The following is a 23,106-nucleotide window of genomic DNA, read 5'->3' as shown; positions in this document are numbered from 1 at the left end:
GCCACTGGATTCAAGCAAGCCTGGCTGAAGACGGCTGAAATGCCAGAAACCGGTCCTAGGAAGCTTGTTTCCGGTCCAGGGAAGGCATGGTTTGGCAGTTCGGGCTGGACTGTTCCCATGAGGCACAGGGTCAGACTGATTTGCATATGGCCATGTCTGAACTGGGGTGGCAGAGTGGGCTAAAGAACGGTGATGGATAAAACCCAGATCTGTTGACTGGGTGTGAGTGTTTGATTGGTTCTGATGCTCCGTCCATCACCACCCCCTTTTGTACCGCTTTGTTCGCCATAAGTTGGCAGGGTATGCTCAGACGTGAGTCCCTTGCTCACTTTGCCACTGGATTCAAGCAAGCCTGGCTGAAGACGGCTGAAATGCCAGAAACCGGTCCTAGGAAGCTTGTTTCCGGTCCAGGGAAGGCATGGTTTGGCAGTTCGGGCTGGACTGTTCCCATGAGGCACAGGGTCAGACTGATTTGCATATGGCCATGTCTGAACTGGGGTGGCAGAGTGGGCTAAAGAACGGTGATGGATAAAACCCAGATCTGTTGACTGGGTGTGAGTGTTTGATTGGTTCTGATGCTCCGTCCATCACCACCCCCTTTTGTACCGCTTTGTTCGCCATAAGTTGGCAGGGTATGCTCAGACGTGAGTCCCTTGCTCACTTTGCCACTGGATTCAAGCAAGCCTGGCTGAAGACGGCTGAAATGCCAGAAACCGGTCCTAGGAAGCTTGTTTCCGGTCCAGGGAAGGCATGGTTTGGCAGTTCGGGCTGGACTGTTCCCATGAGGCACAGGGTCAGACTGATTTGCATATGGCCATGTCTGAACTGGGGTGGCAGAGTGGGCTAAAGAACGGTGATGGATAAAACCCAGATCTGTTGACTGGGTGTGAGTGTTTGATTGGTTCTGATGCTCCGTCCATCACCACCCCCTTTTGTACCGCTTTGTTCGCCATAAGTTGGCAGGGTATGCTCAGACGTGAGTCCCATGCTCACTTTGCCACTGGATTCAAGCAAGCCTGGCTGAAGACGGCTGAAATGCCAGAAACCGGTCCTAGGAAGCTTGTTTCCGGTCCAGGGAAGGCATGGTTTGGCAGTTCGGGCTGGACTGTTCCCATGAGGCACAGGGTCCGACTGATTTGCATATGGCCATGTCTGAACTGGGGTGGCAGAGTGGGCTAAAGAACGGTGATGGATAAAACCCAGATCTGTTGACTGGGTGTGAGTGTTTGATTGGTTCTGATGCTCCGTCCATCACCACCCCCTTTTGTACCGGATAGATAGGAGGCGTTTTATAAATTTATTCTCCAATATTTGAATCTGGGCACTTTTATGGTATCCCCATACCCCTGCCCCATAGGTGGCTACTGACAGGCATTTGGATTTGTACAGTATTTTCATTTCAGCTATCGGCTTATGGCCAAGTTTACTGGCAAATTGAAAAAGCCCCTCTATGGTTCTACTAGTTTGTTGCAATCTAGATGTAATCAAGTGATCCCAGCTCAACCTTTTATTGAAAAGATTCCCCAAATAAGTGAACTTTGATACTTTGTCAATAGCTGTGTCGTGGACCATATAATTACGCGTTTTAGTTTTATTTGGGCCACACACCATGATAAAAGATTTACTAAAGTTGACCTTAAGATCCAATCCTGACATGAACTCATTAAACGGTTCTGTCGGGTAAACAGTATTACTTCTAGCAAAAAACCTTCATTTGTTTGCTTATACGAACACACATAGAGACCATAAATAGTATTCAAAACAGCTTTATGAATTGCATCATTCATGGATAACTACTTACAATGGCTGTCGAAAAATAAACGTGAAACATATTTGTGACAAAGTGATATATAGTGCTCAGTGCTGTGGTGAACGGTGCGTAATATATACAGTGTGACTTATGGAGGTATTGATAATTTACAAAGGCCAGTCAAGCGAATATTTGAAACAGTCTGCAGATGGATTGAATGAGTCTTTTATGCAGAGTATTTTCAACTGATCCTTGAAAGAATGTCGACGTTTCAACCCAAGGTAGCGTTACTAGCTAGTCAATACGGGTCTTCATCAGGACAGGGAGTGACAGCCTATGAAATAGTAAGGAATATGGTCAAGTGTGTTCAAGAATCTGAATGCCGTGTAAATTCGACGCATGCAAGGTGAAAACTCACCAAAAAGAGCCCAATGTGACTCTTGGGGCGGAGTAGAAGGATGGACAGACAGGAGCAACTGTATCCTGTAAGACGTGGCTAGGAGTCTATTTGAGAGAATAAGACTTTGTAAGACATGGCCCTAAAATGGCTGTCAAATAAAGGCATTGCCGAAGATACGCTGGTGAACTCACCGGGTATGTGGATGTATTCTCTCTCCAAATTGGTTCAAAGGAGGAGATTCATGGAATTGGGTAACCTCTAAATCGAATTAGTGATCCCTCTGAGGTTCTGTATGGACAAGGGAAGTCAATCAGAACCGTGCCATACCAAAAGGTTTATTTGGTGTTGAAATAATGCTAATAAGAAACTCACCCGCACAAGGGAATGAATCTAATCCAGGGCGGCAGAGGTGCACGGATGGCAAAAGTCTAGTGTCCTCAGGAGGAACGAATCACTGTGAAGATAAGTAAAGGGAACTTAGTCTTGTATAATAAAATCAAGCCGGGCGAGGTGTCTAATTCGAGTGGGGCAGGGTTTCTAGATCGTAAAAATCTCATCTCACCTTGAATGTCGGCCCGGCAGGGAGCAACTACTGCATACTTGAGCGAGCGCAGGCAAACGTCCTGTCTCTGGAGGAATCTGTCAGCGAGTGTTTGACAGACGCTGTCAATTAAATGAGGCGCGTGTACGTGGCGTGAGCGGCCGCGTCATGCATTAGTTGCTAAGGGAAACTGACATGGAATGAATGATTGCTGATTGGCTATAGTGAAAGATCCTGATTGGTTATGGTGTACGTGGCTTGGGCATCGACGTCAGACGTTCGTTGCTAGGAGACGCCTAGCATACGCGGACCAACTACGGAGTGAGAGATTGGCTATGGTGTACGTGGCTTAGGCAACGACGTCAAGCGTTCGTTGCTAGGAGACGCCTAGCATGCGCAGACCAACTCCGGAGTGGGAGATTAATTAGCACAAATTACTGAACAACTATGTGTTAAAGGCGGTCTCTTAATGGATCGCACAATCTTAAGTGATCAAGAGAATTGCAAGGCTGGTGTGAGTACGGCGCGGTATACGACAGTGGAATACCGCTTGTAATTATGATGTTTGGCTCAACAGAATTCAGCAGTGTGTTCCCCCACAGTGTCCACTATCTGTATGAGAATGCAATATCTACAATTACGGTTGATGTGAAAATTATACTTATAGTTCATGAATTAAAATTAGGTTAATCCAATATTGGCTCTGTTACATGTGTCTTAAGTAGACATGTGCCACGAACGTAAAATCTAAATGATTTTGATTGATGTTAAAACATGCCTATTAATACGGCAAAGACTTTTCTGCAAGCATTTTAGTATCATGCATACAATTCATGTATTAAAAGCATTACAAATAAATGTATTTAAGGCGTTAAAACATTGCCTATTAATACGGCAAAGACTTTTCTGCAAGCATTTTAGTATCATGCATACAATTCATGTATTAAAAACATTACAAATTTATGTGTAAAAGTTATGTTTAAATGCCTTAATCAAAGAGTGACACGCCAACATATTGCGGATAATTACTAATGCAATAGTCTTGACAACTTAGTCTGAGACATAATGGAATGTATGTCACGAAATAATCACAGTCTTTTCAATATGGCACAACCTGGTCTGTGCCCCAATGTGGCACAACCTGGTCTGTGCCCCAATGGGCAAGCAAGAACCTATACAAGGAAACACGCCAACATGTAGCAGTTGCTTGAGGTTCTCAAATCTTATGCGGCAAGGCAAAGGGATGCAACATAGTGGAGATTAACAAGCTAAAGTTGCCCCATCTGCCTTGCAGTCTCCTCGATTTCGTTCATCCCGGTCTGTACCGAGTTGAGCGAATGGATCCATCTACATTCTTTGTAGTTTAAGGCCACAGAGATTGCGCCTCCTCTAACATTAGGGCTAACCTTCTCTAGGATCCACCATTTAATGCTGTCTGGAGGGTGATTGTGTGTCACAAAATGCTCGACCATGGGCGCACCTTGCACCTGATTCTGCTTGTATGCTGAAGAATTCTAGCCTTTGCTTTCTGGATGGTTTGTCCTACATAGATAAGACCGCAGGGACAAAGAATGGCATAAATAACCTGCGAGCTATTGCAATTAGTGAAGTGGGGCAATTTGTATGTTTTGTTCTCATATGTGAAGCTATTCCCCTCTCGGCAAAGGTCACATGCCTTGCATTGCCCACATTTGTGGTGTCCGGACACAGGTGGTAGTCCAAAGTAGTTCCTTAGGTCAGGTTGTTTTGGTGGTTCAAGAAATGCTCGTACTATAGTGTCCTTGATATTTTTGCCCCGCTTAAATGCAAAAATGGGGTCCTGCTGGGTCATCAGTTCGCTTGCTACCAGGTTCCAGTATTTCTTCACGATTTTTTTGATGTCATTGCTTTTGGTATTGAATGTCGTAACACAGACGATATTGTTTTTTTCAGTGTCTTTAGATTTGACCTCCAACAGTTGTTCTCGTGGACAATACCAAGCACGTTTTTTTGCTCTTTTGAGCAAACCCATGGGGTAACCTCTTTCCTTCAAACGGTTTGTGAGGATATCAGATTCTTTAAAGAAATCAACTCTACGAGTACAGTTTCTTCTTAGTCTTAGGTATTGTCCGTAGGGCAAATTGTCTCTCAGATTACGGGGATGGTGTGAGTTGTATCTTAACAGTGTATTTCTTTCCATGGGCTTTCGATAAAGGTCACAGTACAAGAGCCCTTCCTCCACTCGAAAGGTGAGATCCAAGAAGTCTATTGACTCGTTGTTACTAGTTATTGTAAACTGAATGTCGTTGGACCTGGCATTGAGCCACTCATGAAAGTTATTCAGCTCTATGTTGTCACCAGACCACACCATGATGACGTCGTCGATGTAACGTTTCCATACCGCAATCTGGTTGAGGTATGGATTTTGGTGACTGTATAAATGCTCCTCTTCATAGTTGTCCATAAAGATATTCGCCAAGCTCGGCGCATACGTGGCTCCCATCGCCACTCCTTTACACTGATAGTAAAAATGTTTCCGGAAAATGAAGTAATTCTTTTTCATTGCGATCTCTAAGAGTGTAATCAAGAAATCGGTTGGGATCCAGTGGGGTCTCTCTCGTTCATCCAGGGTAGTTCTGATAACCTCCAAAGCTTTGTCTTGAGGGATTGAAGTATACAGTGAAGAAACATCCAGTGTTACAAGCAGTTGTGTTTGTATGTCAAATTCCTGCCCCTCCAAAAGTTGTATAATGTGCATAGTGTCTCTAACAAAGGATTTTGTCTTAGGAACCCAAGGTTGCAAAAAATGGTCAATAAACTTGTTCAGTGGTTCCAAGATTGACCCGCAACCAGAGACAATTGGTCTGCCTGGTGGTTTCACTAGTCGCTTATGCACCTTAGGTAACGTGTAGATTGTGGGGATACGAGGTTCTTTTTTATTAAGAAAATCATGTTCATGTTTGCTCAGGAAACCACAGTCCAATCCGTATTTGGTCACCTGTTGAATCAATGATTGTACTGTAGGGGTCGGATCTCTTCTGATTAGTTGGTAACTTTCCGAATCTCCCAATTGAAGTTCTATTTCCTCCACATAGTCCCTGGTGTTCTGTAATACCACAGCTCCGCCCTTGTCTGCTGCTTTGATAACGATTGAGTCGTTGCAGCTCAGGGAGCGCAGTGCCAGCTTTTCTTCCTTGTCGATGTTGTATTGTATGTATTTTCTCTCATCCAAAAGTTGCATGGTCTCTTGGAGAACAATCTTTTCAAATGCTAGGATCTTCTCACTCATTTGGTAAGCACTTACCTTGATTACCTTGATAACTAGTGGAGGGTCTATCTAAATCCGTGTCTGAGCCACTACCAAAAGAAGAATCTGAGAATGTTTTGAATCTCCTCTCCGGATTTAGATAGACCCTCCACTAGTTATCAAGGTAATCAAGCTAATCAGGGCCCCAATTTTTTAGGGGAAGGCTACCGCCAAACCAACAGGGGTGGTGGCAGGGCGCAGAACTGGGAAAGACCAAGGAGTTGGAACAGAGGCAGGAATACACAGCAGGGAACATCGCGTGTCCGCTTCTACCAACCAGAAACACACGGAGAAATCTCCACCCGGAGACAAACCTACAGGTGGTAGAAAACCAGAGAACTAGTGCTAACATTCAGACACAGAGTGTCTTGACCAACATTGATAATATGAACAACGAAGCTTATACGATAAGCATTGCCATTGGAGAGAGCATTGACATCTTAGTACCACAGACAGCTATAACTGGCAACACAGACATTAATGTCACCGCAGCACCTCAGATAGCTATAACTGACACTACTGACACAATAGATCGGATTGAATGTACAAACAAGATCACTACAACTGATCATAGAGAACCAATAATTAACTTGTCAACACATAGCTTGACTGATGCTGAGAGAAATGTTCTCATCAAAGGATTGTCCTTTGTGCCTACTGTTATACCTGACTCATTTCAAGTGAAACTGGAGCTCCAACAATTCTTTCGCAAGATCAGACTGAAATACTATTTCAGCAAAAATACTTTCAACCCAGAATCATCGGCGACGAGTTTTAGGCCTGCCTCCACTTTCACTCCAAGTGCTTACCAAATGAGTGAGAAGATCCTAGCATTTGAAAAGATTGTTCTCCAAGAGACCATGCAACTTTTGGATGAGAGAAAATACATACAATACAACATCGACAAGGAAGAAAAGCTGGCACTGCGCTCCCTGAGCTGCAACGACTCAATCGTTATCAAAGCAGCAGACAAGGGCGGAGCTGTGGTATTACAGAACACCAGGGACTATGTGGAGGAAATAGAACTTCAATTGGGAGATTCGGAAAGTTACCAACTAATCAGAAGAGATCCGACCCCTACAGTACAATCATTGATTCAACAGGTGACCAAATACGGATTGGACTGTGGTTTCCTGAGCAAACATGAACATGATTTCCTTAATAAAAAAAGAACCTCGTATCCCCACAATCTACACGTTACCTAAGGTGCATAAGCGACTAGTGAAACCACCAGGCAGACCAATTGTCTCTGGTTGCGGGTCAATCTTGGAACCACTGAACAAGTTTATTGACCATTTTTTGCAACCTTGGGTTCCTAAGACAAAATCCTTTGTTAGAGACACTATGCACATTATACAACTTTTGGAGGGGCAGGAATTTGACATACAAACACAACTGCTTGTAACACTGGATGTTTCTTCACTGTATACTTCAATCCCTCAAGACAAAGCTTTGGAGGTTATCAGAACTACCCTGGATGAACGAGAGAGACCCCACTGGATCCCAACCGATTTCTTGATTACACTCTTAGAGATCGCAATGAAAAAGAATTACTTCATTTTCCGGAAACATTTTTACTATCAGTGTAAAGGAGTGGCGATGGGAGCCACGTATGCGCCGAGCTTGGCGAATATCTTTATGGACAACTATGAAGAGGAGCATTTATACAGTCACCAAAATCCATACCTCAACCAGATTGCGGTATGGAAACGTTACATCGACGACGTCATCATGGTGTGGTCTGGTGACAACATAGAGCTGAATAACTTTCATGAGTGGCTCAATGCCAGGTCCAACGACATTCAGTTTACAATAACTAGTAACAACGAGTCAATAGACTTCTTGGATCTCACCTTTCGAGTGGAGGAAGGGCTCTTGTACTGTGACCTTTATCGAAAGCCCATGGAAAGAAATACACTGTTAAGATACAACTCACACCATCCCCGTAATCTGAGAGACAATTTGCCCTACGGACAATACCTAAGACTAAGAAAAAACTGTACTCGTAGAGTTGATTTCTTTAAAGAATCTGATATCCTCACAAACCGTTTGAAGGAAAGAGGTTACCCCATGGGTTTGCTCAAAAGAGCAAAAAACGTGCTTGGTATTGTCCACGAGAACAACTGTTGGAGGTCAAATCTAAAGACACTGAAAAAAACAATATCGTCTGTGTTACGACATTCAATACCAAAAGCAATGACATCAAAAAAATCGTGAAGAAATACTGGAACCTGGTAGCAAGCGAACTGATGACCCAGCAGGACCCCATTTTTGCATTTAAGCGGGGCAAAAATATCAAGGACACTATAGTACGAGCATTTCTTGAACCACCAAAACAACCTGACCTAAGGAACTACTTTGGACTACCACCTGTGTCCGGACACCACAAATGTGGGCAATGCAAGGCATGTGACCTTTGCCGAGAGGGGAATAGCTTCACATATGAGAACAAAACATACAAATTGCCCCACTTCACTAATTGCAATAGCTCGCAGGTTATTTATGCCATTCTTTGTCCCTGCGGTCTTATCTATGTAGGACAAACCATCCAGAAAGCAAAGGCTAGAATTCTTCAGCATACAAGCAGAATCAGGTGCAAAGTGCAAGGTGCGCCCATGGTCGAGCATTTTGTGACACACAATCACCCTCCAGACAGCATTAAATGGTGGATCCTAGAGAAGGTTAGCCCTAATGTTAGAGGAGGCGCAATCTCTGTGGCCTTAAACTACAAAGAATGTAGATGGATCCATTCGCTCAACTCGGTACAGACCGGGTTGAACGAAATCGAGGAGACTGCAAGGCAGATGGGGCAACTTTAGCTTGTTAATCTCCACTATGTTGCATCCCTTTGCCTTGCCGCATAAGATTTGAGAACCTCAAGCAACTGCTACATGTTGGCGTGTTTCCTTGTATAGGTTCTTGCTTGCCCATTGGGGCACAGACCAGGTTGTGCCACATTGGGGCACAGACCAGGTTGTGCCATATTGAAAAGACTGTGATTATTTCGTGACATACATTCCATTATGTCTCAGACTAAGTTGTCAAGACTATTGCATTAGTAATTATCCGCAATATGTTGGCGTGTCACTCTTTGATTAAGGCATTTAAACATAACTTTTACACATAAATTTGTAATGTTTTTAATACATGAATTGTATGCATGATACTAAAATGCTTGCAGAAAAGTCTTTGCCGTATTAATAGGCAATGTTTTAACGCCTTAAATACATTTATTTGTAATGCTTTTAATACATGAATTGTATGCATGATACTAAAATGCTTGCAGAAAAGTGTTTGCCGTATTAATAGGCATGTTTTAACATCAATCAAAATCATTTAGATTTTACGTTCGTGGCACATGTCTACTTAAGACACATGTAACAGAGCCAATATTGGATTAACCTAATTTTAATTCATGAACTATAAGTATAATTTTCACATCAACCGTAATTGTAGATATTGCATTCTCATACAGATAGTGGACACTGTGGGGGAACACACTGCTCAATTCTGTTGAGCCAAACATCATAATTACAAGCGGTATTCCACTGTCGTATACCGCGCCGTACTCACACTAGCCTTGCAATTCTCTTGATCACTTAAGATTGTGCGATCCATTAAGAGACCGCCTTTAACACATAGTTGTTCAGTAATTTGTGCTAATTAATCTCCCACTCCGGAGTTGGTCTGCGCATGCTAGGCGTCTCCTAGCAACGAACGCTTGACGTCGTTGCCTAAGCCACGTACACCATAGCCAATCTCTCACTCCGTAGTTGGTCCGCGTATGCTAGGCGTCTCCTAGCAACGAACGTCTGACGTCGATGCCCAAGCCACGTACACCATAACCAATCAGGATCTTTCACTATAGCCAATCAGCAATCATTCATTCCATGTCAGTTTCCCTTAGCAACTAATGCATGACGCGGCCGCTCACGCCACGTACACGCGCCTCATTTAATTGACAGCGTCTGTCAAACACTCGCTGACAGATTCCTCCAGAGACAGGACGTTTGCCTGCGCTCGCTCAAGTATGCAGTAGTTGCTCCCTGCCGGGCCGACATTCAAGGTGAGATGAGATTTTTACGATCTAGAAACCCTGCCCCACTCGAATTAGACACCTCGCCCGGCTTGATTTTATTATACAAGACTAAGTTCCCTTTACTTATCTTCACAGTGATTCGTTCCTCCTGAGGACACTAGACTTTTGCCATCCGTGCACCTCTGCCGCCCTGGATTAGATTCATTCCCTTGTGCGGGTGAGTTTCTTATTAGCATTATTTCAACACCAAATAAACCTTTTGGTATGGCACGGTTCTGATTGACTTCCCTTGTCCATACAGAACCTCAGAGGGATCACTAATTCGATTTAGAGGTTACCCAATTCCATGAATCTCCTCCTTTGAACCAATTTGGAGAGAGAATACATCCACATACCCGGTGAGTTCACCAGCGTATCTTCGGCAATGCCTTTATTTGACAGCCATTTTAGGGCCATGTCTTACAAAGTCTTATTCTCTCAAATAGACTCCTAGCCACGTCTTACAGGATACAGTTGCTCCTGTCTGTCCATCCTTCTACTCCGCCCCAAGAGTCACATTGGGCTCTTTTTGGTGAGTTTTCACCTTGCATGCGTCGAATTTACACGGCATTCAGATTCTTGAACACACTTGACCATATTCCTTACTATTTCATAGGCTGTCACTCCCTGTCCTGATGAAGACCCGTATTGACTAGCTAGTAACGCTACCTTGGGTTGAAACGTCGACATTCTTTCAAGGATCAGTTGAAAATACTCTGCATAAAAGACTCATTCAATCCATCTGCAGACTGTTTCAAATATTCGCTTGACTGGCCTTTGTAAATTATCAATACCTCCATAAGTCACACTGTATATATTACGCACCGTTCACCACAGCACTGAGCACTATATATCACTTTGTCACAAATATGTTTCACGTTTATTTTTCGACAGCCATTGTAAGTAGTTATCCATGAATGATGCAATTCATAAAGCTGTTTTGAATACTATTTATGGTCTCTATGTGTGTTCGTATAAGCAAACAAATGAAGGTTTTTTGCTAGAAGTAATACTGTTTACCCGACAGAACCGTTTGTATCATTTTGATAATCTGCCCAGGTTCTGAGGGATACTGGGTTACCCCATTGTGATATTAATATGAACTCATTAAAAGCATTCAAACATTTTTGTAAGCTGTTTGCCGTTAAAGTCATCAGCACTGTGTCATCCGCATAGGACAATAAGGGTACCTGTTTGCCATCTATTCTTGGAAAGTCCAATCTTTGTTGTAATAAAAAATGTTCCAGACCATTTGTATATATTAAGAATAGGAATGGAGCTAATATACAGGCCTTGCGTACACCCTCAGTTGAGGCAATTGGCCTAGTCTTTTCGCCACCTGGGCCATACCGGATGGCTACAGAGGTAGCTGCATGCAATCTACGCAGCAGGGTGACAAGCGGTTCCTCAAATCCCATAGTGTCCATTAATGCCCACAGCTTTGATCGACACACTGTGTCGAAGGCACAAGACAAGTCCATGAAGGCCAGATGGATCGAAACACCCCTGGCCTTCATGTACTTGCCCATAATCATATACAGGTTGAGGGACTGCTCAATTGTTGCCCTTCCCTTCCTGAAGCCATATTGGGTGTTCACAATAATACCCGATGTATTGGCCCATGACTCCAAACGTGCAAGGATTACCCTCCATAGCAGCTTACAAGACGCATCTATTAGGGAAATCGGCCTATAGCATTTAGGGTCATTTCTGTTTCCCTTTTTAAAAAATTGGCGCCACCACTGCTTCTTTCCATGTAGATGGAATGCGACCCACAATTACAGCTTTTAAAACGTTAAGTAACAAAGGTGCCCAAATTTGTGTGTTGTTTTTAAATAAATCCAGGGGGACACCATCTGGCCCTGGTGCTTTTAGGGGAATGCCTTTTCTCAATGCCTCCTCTACTTCACTCATGGAAAGTGATGAACTAAGCTGTTGCGCAGTCTGCATGTTAAAGGTTATGTCATCCTCGCACTCACTTAAGACACCCTTTGGGTTGAATATTTTGGAAAAATGGCCCTCCCAGTCGACCCCCATTATGTTGGTATCCATGATCCTAGTATCATCACTAAAAAGCGGGAGATTTAACACCTCCCAGAAACTCCTAGAATCCTTTAGAGCGCTTGCTCTTTCGAGGTCATCCCAAGCCTGCTTTCTCAATTCGTCCTCTCTCTGTTCAATAACCTTTTTATAAAGTTTGCCTGGCTGTTTTTATGGTGTCCCTATCACGAGGAACTGCGTGTAGCGCCTTCTTAAGTCTAGTTTGAGCTGCAGAACACTCAGTGTTAAACCACCTTATTTCTGGGCGACTACCTTTTCTTCCTTGTTTAAACATATTCTTGGCCACACCCTCACAAATGGTTTCAAAACTCTGTATTATTGCATATGGCTGTGATGTTTCATTTAAACAGGTCATCACTTGCGTTAAATTAGTTTTAATAATGGACTCCTCAAAGACCTTAGGATTAATATTTTCCCATTTTAGCCTTATCCCCTGGTTATGGTTGTATTTCATTAGACAATCAAAATTCTTGCCCTTTCGCGCCACAGTGTGTAAGGATACAGTAAGAGGGTTGTGGTCACTGGCTGGGTTTGGTTCAACCACAAAATCATCAACGAGGTGTGTATATCTACTAGAGATCAACATAGACTCGATTGTACTTACACGACCCCCCCCCCCCCTTGAAATGTTGGATATTGCACAATTGAAGTACTAGCCAGGGTATCAATCATACGTAGGTCGTTAACCACAATAATAGAATTTAACGCATCACCGTGTGTAGTGTGCTTAAAGTGTGTCACGGGTTGGTTATTGGTATCAACTAGCTCATGCGCTCTCTCTTCGAGACATGCTGTGTTCAGTATGTGGGCTTTCATTTCACCCCTCGTTGCTGATATGTTAAAATGTGTGTCATTTGAAAAAGCTGGTTTCTGAATGGTTTATTTGCGTTCTATGTCCCACCTTCTTGTGTCTTGCTCCTCCCCTAGAGTATTGGCCTATTACAGGTATCCTTTTGCAAAAGGGTTTTTCCCTTTTTGTTTGAGCACTCTTTAGGTTTTTTAGAGTGCACAGATTTTCCCGGCTCAGCGCGGCCCCAGATCATGGACGCCGTGCTTTGTTTACAGACCCTCGCTCTCCTCCCTGTTATTTACAGGTCAGCAGTACTGAATAACGCTCCCCAGGTACAGCTACATGCCTTAAGGAGCTTTCTTCACCGTCAACTTGACACCCGCTTCATTGCCGCCGCGCTTCATTTTTAGGTCGAGCCTAGTGCACCGCGCATGCGCTGCTCTAGGAGATGACCTTTGGAATCGGTCTGAACTTTTCAGAAATTCGTGCATGCCACGGCATCCACCTTGCGGGAGCGAGCAGCGGCGCGCAGGAGCTATCTGTTAGTAATTTGTCATATCAGTTGTATGCAGCAGGTGGCGCCGTTGTCTTACTTGATACTAAAATAGCACACTCCTACAGGCTTGTTGTCTATATTAGACTGGAACATTTTTAGGTTTGGCTTAAAGAGTGTTGTGTGTGCCATTCATCCATGACAAACTTTGCGGAGATGCAAATAATAGATGTTGAGGTGTGGCAAGTGGAATTACCATTTTTCCATTAATTTATAAAAAGGTGTGCAAGAATCAAGCTTTAGGAAACCAGTCTAGCTCTTATTCTTTTATTGATGTTATGCATCTTTTACTACAGACATATTCCGTTTTTGGACTCGCTATTTTCACAAGCTAATCTTCATGCGAATGTGGCATATCCTGTTTAATTGGTGCGAATTGCACTGTTAGAAATGGAGATCTGTCTTTACGCAACTACTTGTTAAGTGGGCATTTACTTTGATAGAAGCCTTTTTGCATATTTGCATATCACTGCGCTTTTATTGATGGTAACAAGCCATCACTTTGAAGAATATTTTTTTTTTACATTCCTTGTCACATTAGAAGGATGTATTGCTTATGACCCAAAGCCTGCAAAGAAATGTAAACATTTGTTTATGAAAAGGTTTGGTAAACCAGCAGAGTAACATAATTACAAAGATTGTGGTAGTGTTTGCTTTTTACTTTATCTACTATAGTTGTTTAGTTACGAAACTGTTTAATAGCTTTGGAGGCAGATAAAACAACGTAAGTGAAACACCAAGTGCTTGTATTGTTTAGTAGTGAAGGAAACCCGGTAAAAGTTATTTTGGTATACTGCATAGTAGTTGGTTTGCTAGATTGCTCTCTGTATGCTGGCATCATATATTTGACCCCGCGCTTTCACTTTTTACATCAATACATTCTGGGAACTGTAGTATCCTGACACTAATGGTTTGTGAAGTGAAAGATCAGGAATAGCTGTATATGGGGTTCTTGCACTCTGCTGCTAAAATCGTATGCCAAATCTCGGCTGTGCAGTTGTTATTTGTGCTCTGTTGACATGATTAGTGCATCTGATTTACACAGCTAAAAAAAAATGGGGTAAATCGTAAGCAAATCATTTTGCAGATATTTTGAGCGTGTTTTTACTGAATGCTTGCTGTTTTGTGCTCACCAGCCCAAGTAGTTGGCAGTAAGAGTGAGTGTATAGTACAAGTAAACGCTATTTTCTCTCATTTCTAAATATGCACAATTGCTAAGAGGTGTGAATATTTCATTTGCATCCTTTTTACTTCTCGCACCAGTTTCTATTTGAGGCACGGTGTTCCACATAAATATAATGATGTGGAAAACCTAAGTATGTCGTATGCTATTACTAGAAAGATAAAGGTGCTACATTCAAACGCTACATATATATCATTATTCCAGAGTGCCCAGGGCTGGACATCGTCTGCAGAGAACACAGTATTGCTACTTACAGGCTATCATTTAACAAGCATTGGCATAGCCAATAGGTCTCGCTTTTGGGACCTTATAAGTGTTTAGTTACCCAGCACAATATCCTTGGTGCAACAACATCAACTGTTGCCTGGCTAAACACTATAAGGTCAAATAACAAACCTTACTCTTAACCCCTTCCATGCTCATGACGGAACGGTTCCGTCATGAGCGTCGGTTGAGCTGTGCTCATGACGGAACCGTTCCGTCATGAGCCCGCCCGCGCAAGAAACGGTCAGCACCGCGGCGGAATTCGCGCCGCATGGAAGGGGTTAACTCAGTAGGGGTTTGATCATGCTATTACTGAAGTACACTCATTACAGACCTTTAATTACTGTACATATATAAAATGTCAGGCGTATAGAGATGAGTCGGTCTTCTCAGAGGCTACAATTTCAAGTGTTGTAACCAGGATTAGAACCCATGACACTTTCAGTCAGGACCTGCAACTGAGACACTATCCACATCTCTTTCCTTGGTGAAATGGATTATTCTCTGTGCCTGTTTACGTGTTCTACACCACCTCACTGCTTATTGTCCTACCACTACAACACTTTATTATGGAGAAAGCATGTGCCTCTACTTTTGTTGATGAGCCAAATCAGCAGATTTATCTGATCTGTGTGAATAAATGTAACAAGAACCAGTATTTGGGAAACAAATATATATATTTTTTTTCTGTGAAACAGTTTAGGTTTTTGCAGTGGCTGTAGTAAGTTTGCTGTGCCATCTTTATTTTTTTAGTAAACTGCTGGAGTATAGTACATGTCCCATGTATGTACTTAGGTGTCAGCATATATATTACCAACATAGCGTTTCCTGGGCTCGATAATCAATTGGAGACATTAAATTTAATTCAGCAACCATGTGTGCTGCCTGAGCAGGTTGCTACCACAGAAGCTGGAAAACCAGGGCCAAAAAAGGAACGTTTGGGATGAATTCATGTGAGGATTGAAGCACCCCAGCTCATGCCTGCCCATAGCCAATAATCACTCCCCAATCTAGCTTTTCCTGTCATCCATTTGGCCTTGTTAAGTGGTGCATTGAATGTAAGAATAATTAAGAATTTAAGTTATGGTTGCTCATGTTTAATTGAGATTCATGAAATAGTTCTGTAGTTTTGAAAGCCCATCAGCACCACCTGGCAATTATAAAAGCTAAGATGATTAATGAAGCTTTAATTTTTTCACATTGCAGCTTGTGGAAACCTAGACAACAGTAAAACATTCTGTTAGGAAGAGGAAAATTGGATGTCCTAACTGGTTTAATATGTTATCAATGTGTTTGTGCAGGAAAAAACTAAATATTTTTTGCTCTGTTAAGAATAAGGTGTATTAATTTAATGTGGGTGATGAGCAATTTCCTTTGTCACTGCTTTGTACAGTGCAGTGGTTTGTCGTAGACTGCATTATTATTGTAATACATTGCACCCTTTAATAGAAAAGACATGTTTAAGAATACTGAACCCAGGAATCTTGTGTCTGTATACTGTATATAAAAGGTTAGCCTGTTTAATACATTGAATGTTCTTTTATCAACAGGTGTGTCTACAAACATGGTGAAAAAAGAGTTAGCTGCATCTGCACAATCCTGCTCTTTTGAAAATACTGTGAAAGGTACATAATTTTTACTATTTCTCATACCCATGTTTTTCAATTTTCCCTACATACTTTGAGCACAATAACTATAAGTTGGATTTATTAATTGTATTTAGAAATTTTATATATCTAATGAATTGCACGCATTTGGTCCATTTCTATCAAATGTGTAGAGGAAGCATTGGACACAATTTTCAGTATTAGTTTGATGCATTGACTTTATGAAACAGTCTTCGCACCTTGAATGACACTAGTGTAACTCTGTGGAAGGGCCCTTAAGGAATAGCCTAACATCAGTTGCTTAAACTGAAGATATTGGGAGTATTGTGAGATAAGGTGAAAAAGCAGGCTGGTAGTTTCCATGAAATTACAGACTTCCATGAGTTAAGTAATATGTTCTTCAGCGAGGCTATAATGTAATTACATACATAAATACTAACCACGTTTGATATTGTACTTATTATTTTGCAGTTCATCTCTCCAGATTGAGTCATTAGAATTATTACTAAATCCACATATCATTAACCAATCACAATACTTAATATTTCCAAAGCTTGCAAGCTACCGAGGATCGGCATCACATGGTGCAAGCATTTGCAATGCAATCGTCTTGCATTTGCGAGAGTTATAGTGATTGGCATTGTAAATGATTGTCTTGTACCCATGTGTTTTGGTTTGGAGCGGAGTTGATGTATGTGGTTTGAAGTGGAATTATGAGGGGTTGAATTAGGTTTGTAGTGGAATTATGTGGGGTGTAATGGTGTGTAGTGTATTTGTGTAGTGGAATTATGTGGCATGGTCAATAGATGGGGTGAGAGCTGCACAGAATAAATAGAAAGGAAGTTAGAGAGGGATAGGTAGTTTGTGCACAAATTGGTCAATGAACTCCAGACAGAGGAGCAGAAAGTGTCTGTGAAAGAAGGGGAGAGCAGGCCACAGACCAATGAAGAGGGTGCTCCTCTGTACAGAGAAGACACCTCAAGAAGAGGAGGAGAACTTTGGTTTGAGGGATAGAAATCTTGAAACAGCATGGGAAAGAAACTGTGCTTAAAGACCTGAAGTAAAACAATATGAGAGCGGCGGGAAGAGTGCGAGAGAGAGAGTGTATGAGAGAGAGAGAGACTAGTAGGAGGGGCACCCAGTGGAGGAGGAGGAAGGTGACAGGTGGACCAGTGTATAGCGCGAGGAGGTACAGGAAGGTAGCATGTTTTAGCCGGCAGTATAGAGAGGAGATAGGGAGTATGAGTGAGGGATGAGAGGGGGCAGTGGATTTACTAGATGAGAGGGGATAGTGGGAGTGGGAGGGAGAGATAATAGGGGCAGTCGATGTGAAGGTATAGATGATACTGGGAGAAAAAATCATGACATAAGGTCTTATGATAAACATACTCTTGGCAGAATAAAGGATGTAACGCCAAAATAAACAACATCTCTGAACAGGCATTACAAAGATAATTCAATTGTTTCTTAATGCATATGATGCGAACACAGCATCCTGAAATTTCTTCAGATGCTTGATAGCTGCTAACAATTCACATTTAATGGTCCTCCAAATTGCATACCAATGTTATACACTTAGGTCTGTGTATTAACCTACTGAACTGTGTTACCAGCTGCAAGTTTTCAAGTCTGCAATTTTAGAAAACAGGTAAAAATAGGGTTCTGTGTCCTAAGCAAATCACTTCAGTAAAAATTGGCAAAGGCTTGTTTAATTTTGCTGTTTGTACCATTGAGGAGGAGGGCCGTCTGAGACATAAGCCTGGGCATGACACCCTGCGCCCCTTGCTTGTCTGAAGCAACGCCGCATGTGTTAGTGGGCTCACCGGACCAGCTGACATCCACAGGCAGTCAGCTCTTCTGTAGATGAGTCTAGCAGCATATAATCACCGACTTGTACCTCAGAGACCTTGCTAAATGTACATTTACATAAAGTATTGTCGAGACAAAGATATGATGAGGAGTGGGTGAGGAACAGCAATAGAGATCATTGATATATTTTGGATCACATAGATTTACAATTTGTACAAGACAGAATTACATGACTTATGGTCAATTGCTGACTCCAGAATTAATTAACACTACAAGTATCCTACCAAAAATTACTAAAGAAGGGAAGGAGAGGCCTGTCTGAAATCACCACTCACTAGTGGGGAAGGAAGCAATTCCTTTTATTCATGTAACCCTCACACACTCTATTAGTGGCATGCTTCATCATCGGGTTCACCCTGACTCCTAAAGTTCAGGGTGGGCTCAACCGTTTTTCAGGGATCTCTTACGAGAATATGGCCAGGGGGTATAAAGATCAAAAACTCCTCCTGCAGGTCCAGGTATCCTTTTATTTTGGAACTGTAGGGGAAACAAAAATATTAAACAATAAGGGTCGTCAGGAGGTTAGTGGTCCTTTGACTCTAGTCCCAATATGTTTCAGTCCGTAAAAATATATGGCCCAAAGGGGTCCTGGACTTTCTTTAGGGCAAAAAGGTGTAGTCCTCCCTCGTTATAATATCATAGGAATTACCTAATAATATTTTTGTTTTTTCTAGGATGCAGATAGCTGCTCCTGAATTACCACAGGAAACAGATGCCTTGTCTTGTCACTCCGTTGGTTAACGATCACTCGTTCTGAAATAAAAGTATCACAGAAAAACCGTTTTGTGCATGTAACACAACCCATCCCCGACATGCTCAATGCACCCATACTCAACATTCAGGAAGGGGTGTGTGGGAGCTGTCGATGTCTATGCCTATTTGATATGGTAATAAGACTCATGACACTTCCTTGAGTCCAATTATTCTGTTGTGCAAAGTGGTGACGAAATTCACATGCTGACACTGTTCCAAGTTTATTGTAGCAATAAGATCTCCATAGGTGCCGTGGCACCCTACCCATCGACATCCACACCAAACACAGACACACAGTCACATCCTCATATAAGTTTAAGTGTACATTGTCACATGAATCAATATAACTGTATTCTCAGCATTTCCTTGTCCATCCCTCTTACCCCAATGTGGAGAAGCAATAGCATCTCACGGTATCGCAGTACTACGGGGGTAGCCCTGTAGTCACACTCGGGTACGGGTCAAATAGTAATGTTGTTCGGAACAAGAAGAAAGAGAGGGATGGGAGAAAGCCACTCATAGTTAGAAGAATGGAGACATTAAGTCAGCGCGAAACATACCTCCAAAATGTTGGGTACTTACTGCCTCAAGGGTCCTGCCCTGTAAAGTACCCATTTGGTCTACGTACCGGGCTTTTGCATCCATCTATGCTGAATCCCGGGTTTTATCTGAATGTTTACCGCCGATGAGTAGGGAGCCGGTATGGAGGCCCCACCCATCTCGCATGTCGATGACGCGATGCGTCAATTACGTGAATGGACTACTTGGAACACCGTCGTGAGTCGGGAACTGTAGTCTTAAGACTCAAATGACACATATGGTCCACCCCGAGCCAAAGTAAATAACACATTTCTATTGTGCAAGAGGCCCTTGTTTCATGTGTATGTGTCGATTCCTGCGGAGATCTAAATTCGAGCAATCTTAATTGGGGCGTGTCACCCTTCTTGGAGGGATTCCGACCCTCTTCGTCTCGGGCTAAACCACTGTTGACCAGTGTATTAATGGTTACGGATATTAGTCACGACACGAGTGTATAGGAAATAGTGAAACTGTCACTTCCAATGATGTCCCCTGCTCATGTGTAAAATATAAGTTATAGCTTCTTTTAGTCTTATGTCGAGGACCAGTGTGGGTCAGTAGTCTAGAGTAGGATTATGATGTACGGGGGTATGAGTCTAAGACATAGCCCAGGAACAAGCTTTTTGCTCCAACTTCTCACTGGGTCAGATGATCTTGTGAAATGCCCCTTATGCACGGAACTGTTTTTTTTTTTTTGTTGAAACATTTTTTATTATTTTCCAAAACAACAATGACTGTTCATTACACCACGGGCCCCCGTGTTCATTAAGGGTACCTTCCCTCCCAACCCCAACTCGTCCCCTTCCCCCCATCCCTATGTCAGTGTGCCCCTGTCCCCTCCTTCTCCCCCGGTGTGCCCCCCCCTTCAAAGGAGATCAGTTACAGTTGCTCACCCCTTCTCTGTGTAGGCAAACCGTCCCTCTTGTCCATGCCTCTGGTATATAGCTAGGGATCTCCTTCATTCCCATCTCCTCTCATTCCCCAGTTCCCCTCATCTCTGGCCGATCCGACGTGCTCCCTCCTTCCCCTTCCTCAGATATCAGCCCCTGGAGCTCCACTACCAACGCTTCCCATGCCCTGGCCGTCGCTAGAGCTTTCTCATCATCTCGTCTCAGAGCCAACCGCACCCGGAGCGTACCCTCCGCCCCCGCCCATCTCACTAGCGCTGCCCTCCACCGCAAATAGCTAGGCCCTCCCCTAGCTTTCCAGTGCAGGGTCAATTCTCTCTTGGCTAAGATCAACCCCAGATCATAGAACCTGCTAGTGACCTTCGTGCGGCGGGTGTGGGGGAACCATAGCAACAAGCAAGTCCCCATCTCTGGAGTGATAGAGCGGTCTGTCACCTGATTCAGGCAATCCACTACCTCAGCCCAATAATCGCCCAACTGCGGACAGGCCCAAAACATGTGGCGAAAATCTGCCCCCTCTCCCCCACACCGAGGGCATGGAGATTGTGTTCCACCAAAATATTGCAAGACCTTGGCCGGCGTCAGATACGCCCTATGTAACGTGAAAAACTGAACTAACTGGAACCGTGCGTTCCGAGTTCCCTTCCAGGCCCTCCGCACTAGTGTAGACCATGTGGTCTCTGGTATCATTTTCCCGAGGTCCGTTTCCCACTTTTCCCGGAGCGGCCAGAGGGTGCAAGCCCTCCGTCGACAATCTGCGGTGCAGGCAAGTAATGGCTTTGGCTGTCCCTGCCGCCATCACGACATATTGACAACCCGCCGCGGTCGGGGGTTCCGACAGCCCCATATTCCAATGCTTCTGGATGCTCGCCACCAGAGCCGCATGGAGCAGAAAATCCCCCTGCGGGAGCCCGTAGACATCCTGCAAGTCCTGGAAGGGCAATAACACACCGTCTCGGAATAGGTCCCCTACCATCTGTACTCCCAGCTCCTCCCAATTCGCTAGCCCCGACCAATCACCCCCATGCGGGAGCGCGGTACACATCCCAAGAGGGATTTCCGGAGCGTACGGGCGGACTATAGCTGCCCGCCTCTGGCACCTATTCCAACACTGCCGGAGGGTGCGTTCCTCCAGGGTCAGCTGAGTCAGATCCAGTCGCTGCTGGAGAACTATAAAGGCCAGCACATGCCGTGGGATCAACCTGTCCTGCGGGCCCTCTGGGCCTCTATATTCCCGGGCCACCGCCTGCGTGAGCCACTGAAGCTGGGCTGCCAAATAGTACCATTCAAAGTCGGGGGCTGCCAGGCCCCCCTCCGCTTGTGGCCGCCGCAACGTGGCCAGCGCCACCCGCCGCCGTCCCGACCCCCAAATGAAACCCGTCGAAAGTGCCCGTAATCGCGCGAAATACGACGCCGGGATCCATATAGGAAGTGTGCGGAAAAAATAGAGAAGGCGTGGCAGCACCACCATTTTCAGCAATGCCACCCTCCCGGCACATGAGCGGGAGTGTACTCCAAAATCCCATACTACCACGCAGCCCCCGAAGTGCCCTACCAATATTCCCCTCCAACAAATCTGCCTGGGTATGATAAATGTTAACCCCCAGGTAGCGCAGGCAGCTGCCCTCCCATCGGATGCGTCCCTCCATCTGCCGTGTCCCCCCCGCCGTGTGACAACGGAAACAAACACGTCTTACCCCAATTCACTTTCAGTCCGGACAAGCGACCGAACTCCTTCAACAGGGCGACCGCTCCCTTTAGCGCATCAGTCGCGTCCCTCAAAAACAACAGCAGGTCGTCTGCATACAGGGAGATGTAGTGGGCGTCCCCCCTCAGGGAGACTCCGGAATAAGCACACCCCTGTCGGGCGTGAGCGGCCAGCGGTTCAACAGCCAGCGCGAACAACAAGGGGGATAGAGAACAGCCCTGCCTCGTCCCCCTCCGCACATGGTAGGAGGCCGAGATAGTAGTCCCCGTCTTCACTCGGGCCGTGGCCCCGCTATACAGCAAGGTGGTCCAACGTACAAAGTCCTCCCCCAAACCGAACTCCCGCAGCACTCGATACAAATATGGCGACTCCACACTATTGAAGGCCTTTTCTAAGTCGACCGACAGTGTACATGCCTCCGGGTATTCATCCCGGTCCAGTTCCATCACCCGCAGCAGCCGTCGAATGGAGGTGGCCGTGCTGCGTCGGGGAATGAAGCCCGCCTGATCCGGGTGGATCAAGGCGGTCATGTGGGTCAGGAGGTGCGACGCCAAAATGCTACTCAGAATTTTGTAGTCCACCGTCAGCATAGAGAGCGGGCGGTATGCTGTGCGCGCACCCGCCTCCCCACCGGGTTTCAGCAAGGGTATCACGATCGCCTCCCGAGCAGAGGCGGGCAACTGCCACAACCCCCATGCCTCGCTATACAGGGCTTGTAGCTGCCGTGCCAGCAGATCCGGGTAGGCCGCATAAAACTCGACAGGCAATCCATCTGC

General features: G+C 44.4%; 1 protein-coding gene across 1 annotated transcript in view; it reads left to right on the top strand.

The window, feature by feature from the left end:
* NFAT5 (nuclear factor of activated T cells 5) overlaps window positions 1-23,106 on the top strand; it is a 796,538-nt gene that overhangs the window by 586,987 nt on the left and 186,445 nt on the right. The window contains 1 exon segment of the mRNA XM_085638738.1: window positions 16,457-16,531. Within this exon segment, the coding sequence (XP_085494864.1) occupies window positions 16,457-16,531 (75 nt within the window).

Source organism: Triturus cristatus, chromosome 12 (genome assembly GCF_964204655.1).
Source record: "Triturus cristatus chromosome 12, aTriCri1.1, whole genome shotgun sequence".
NCBI lineage: Eukaryota > Metazoa > Chordata > Amphibia > Caudata > Salamandridae > Triturus > Triturus cristatus.
Note: the sequence above shows the minus strand (reverse complement) of the source record. Positions and strands in the feature narration are given on the sequence as shown.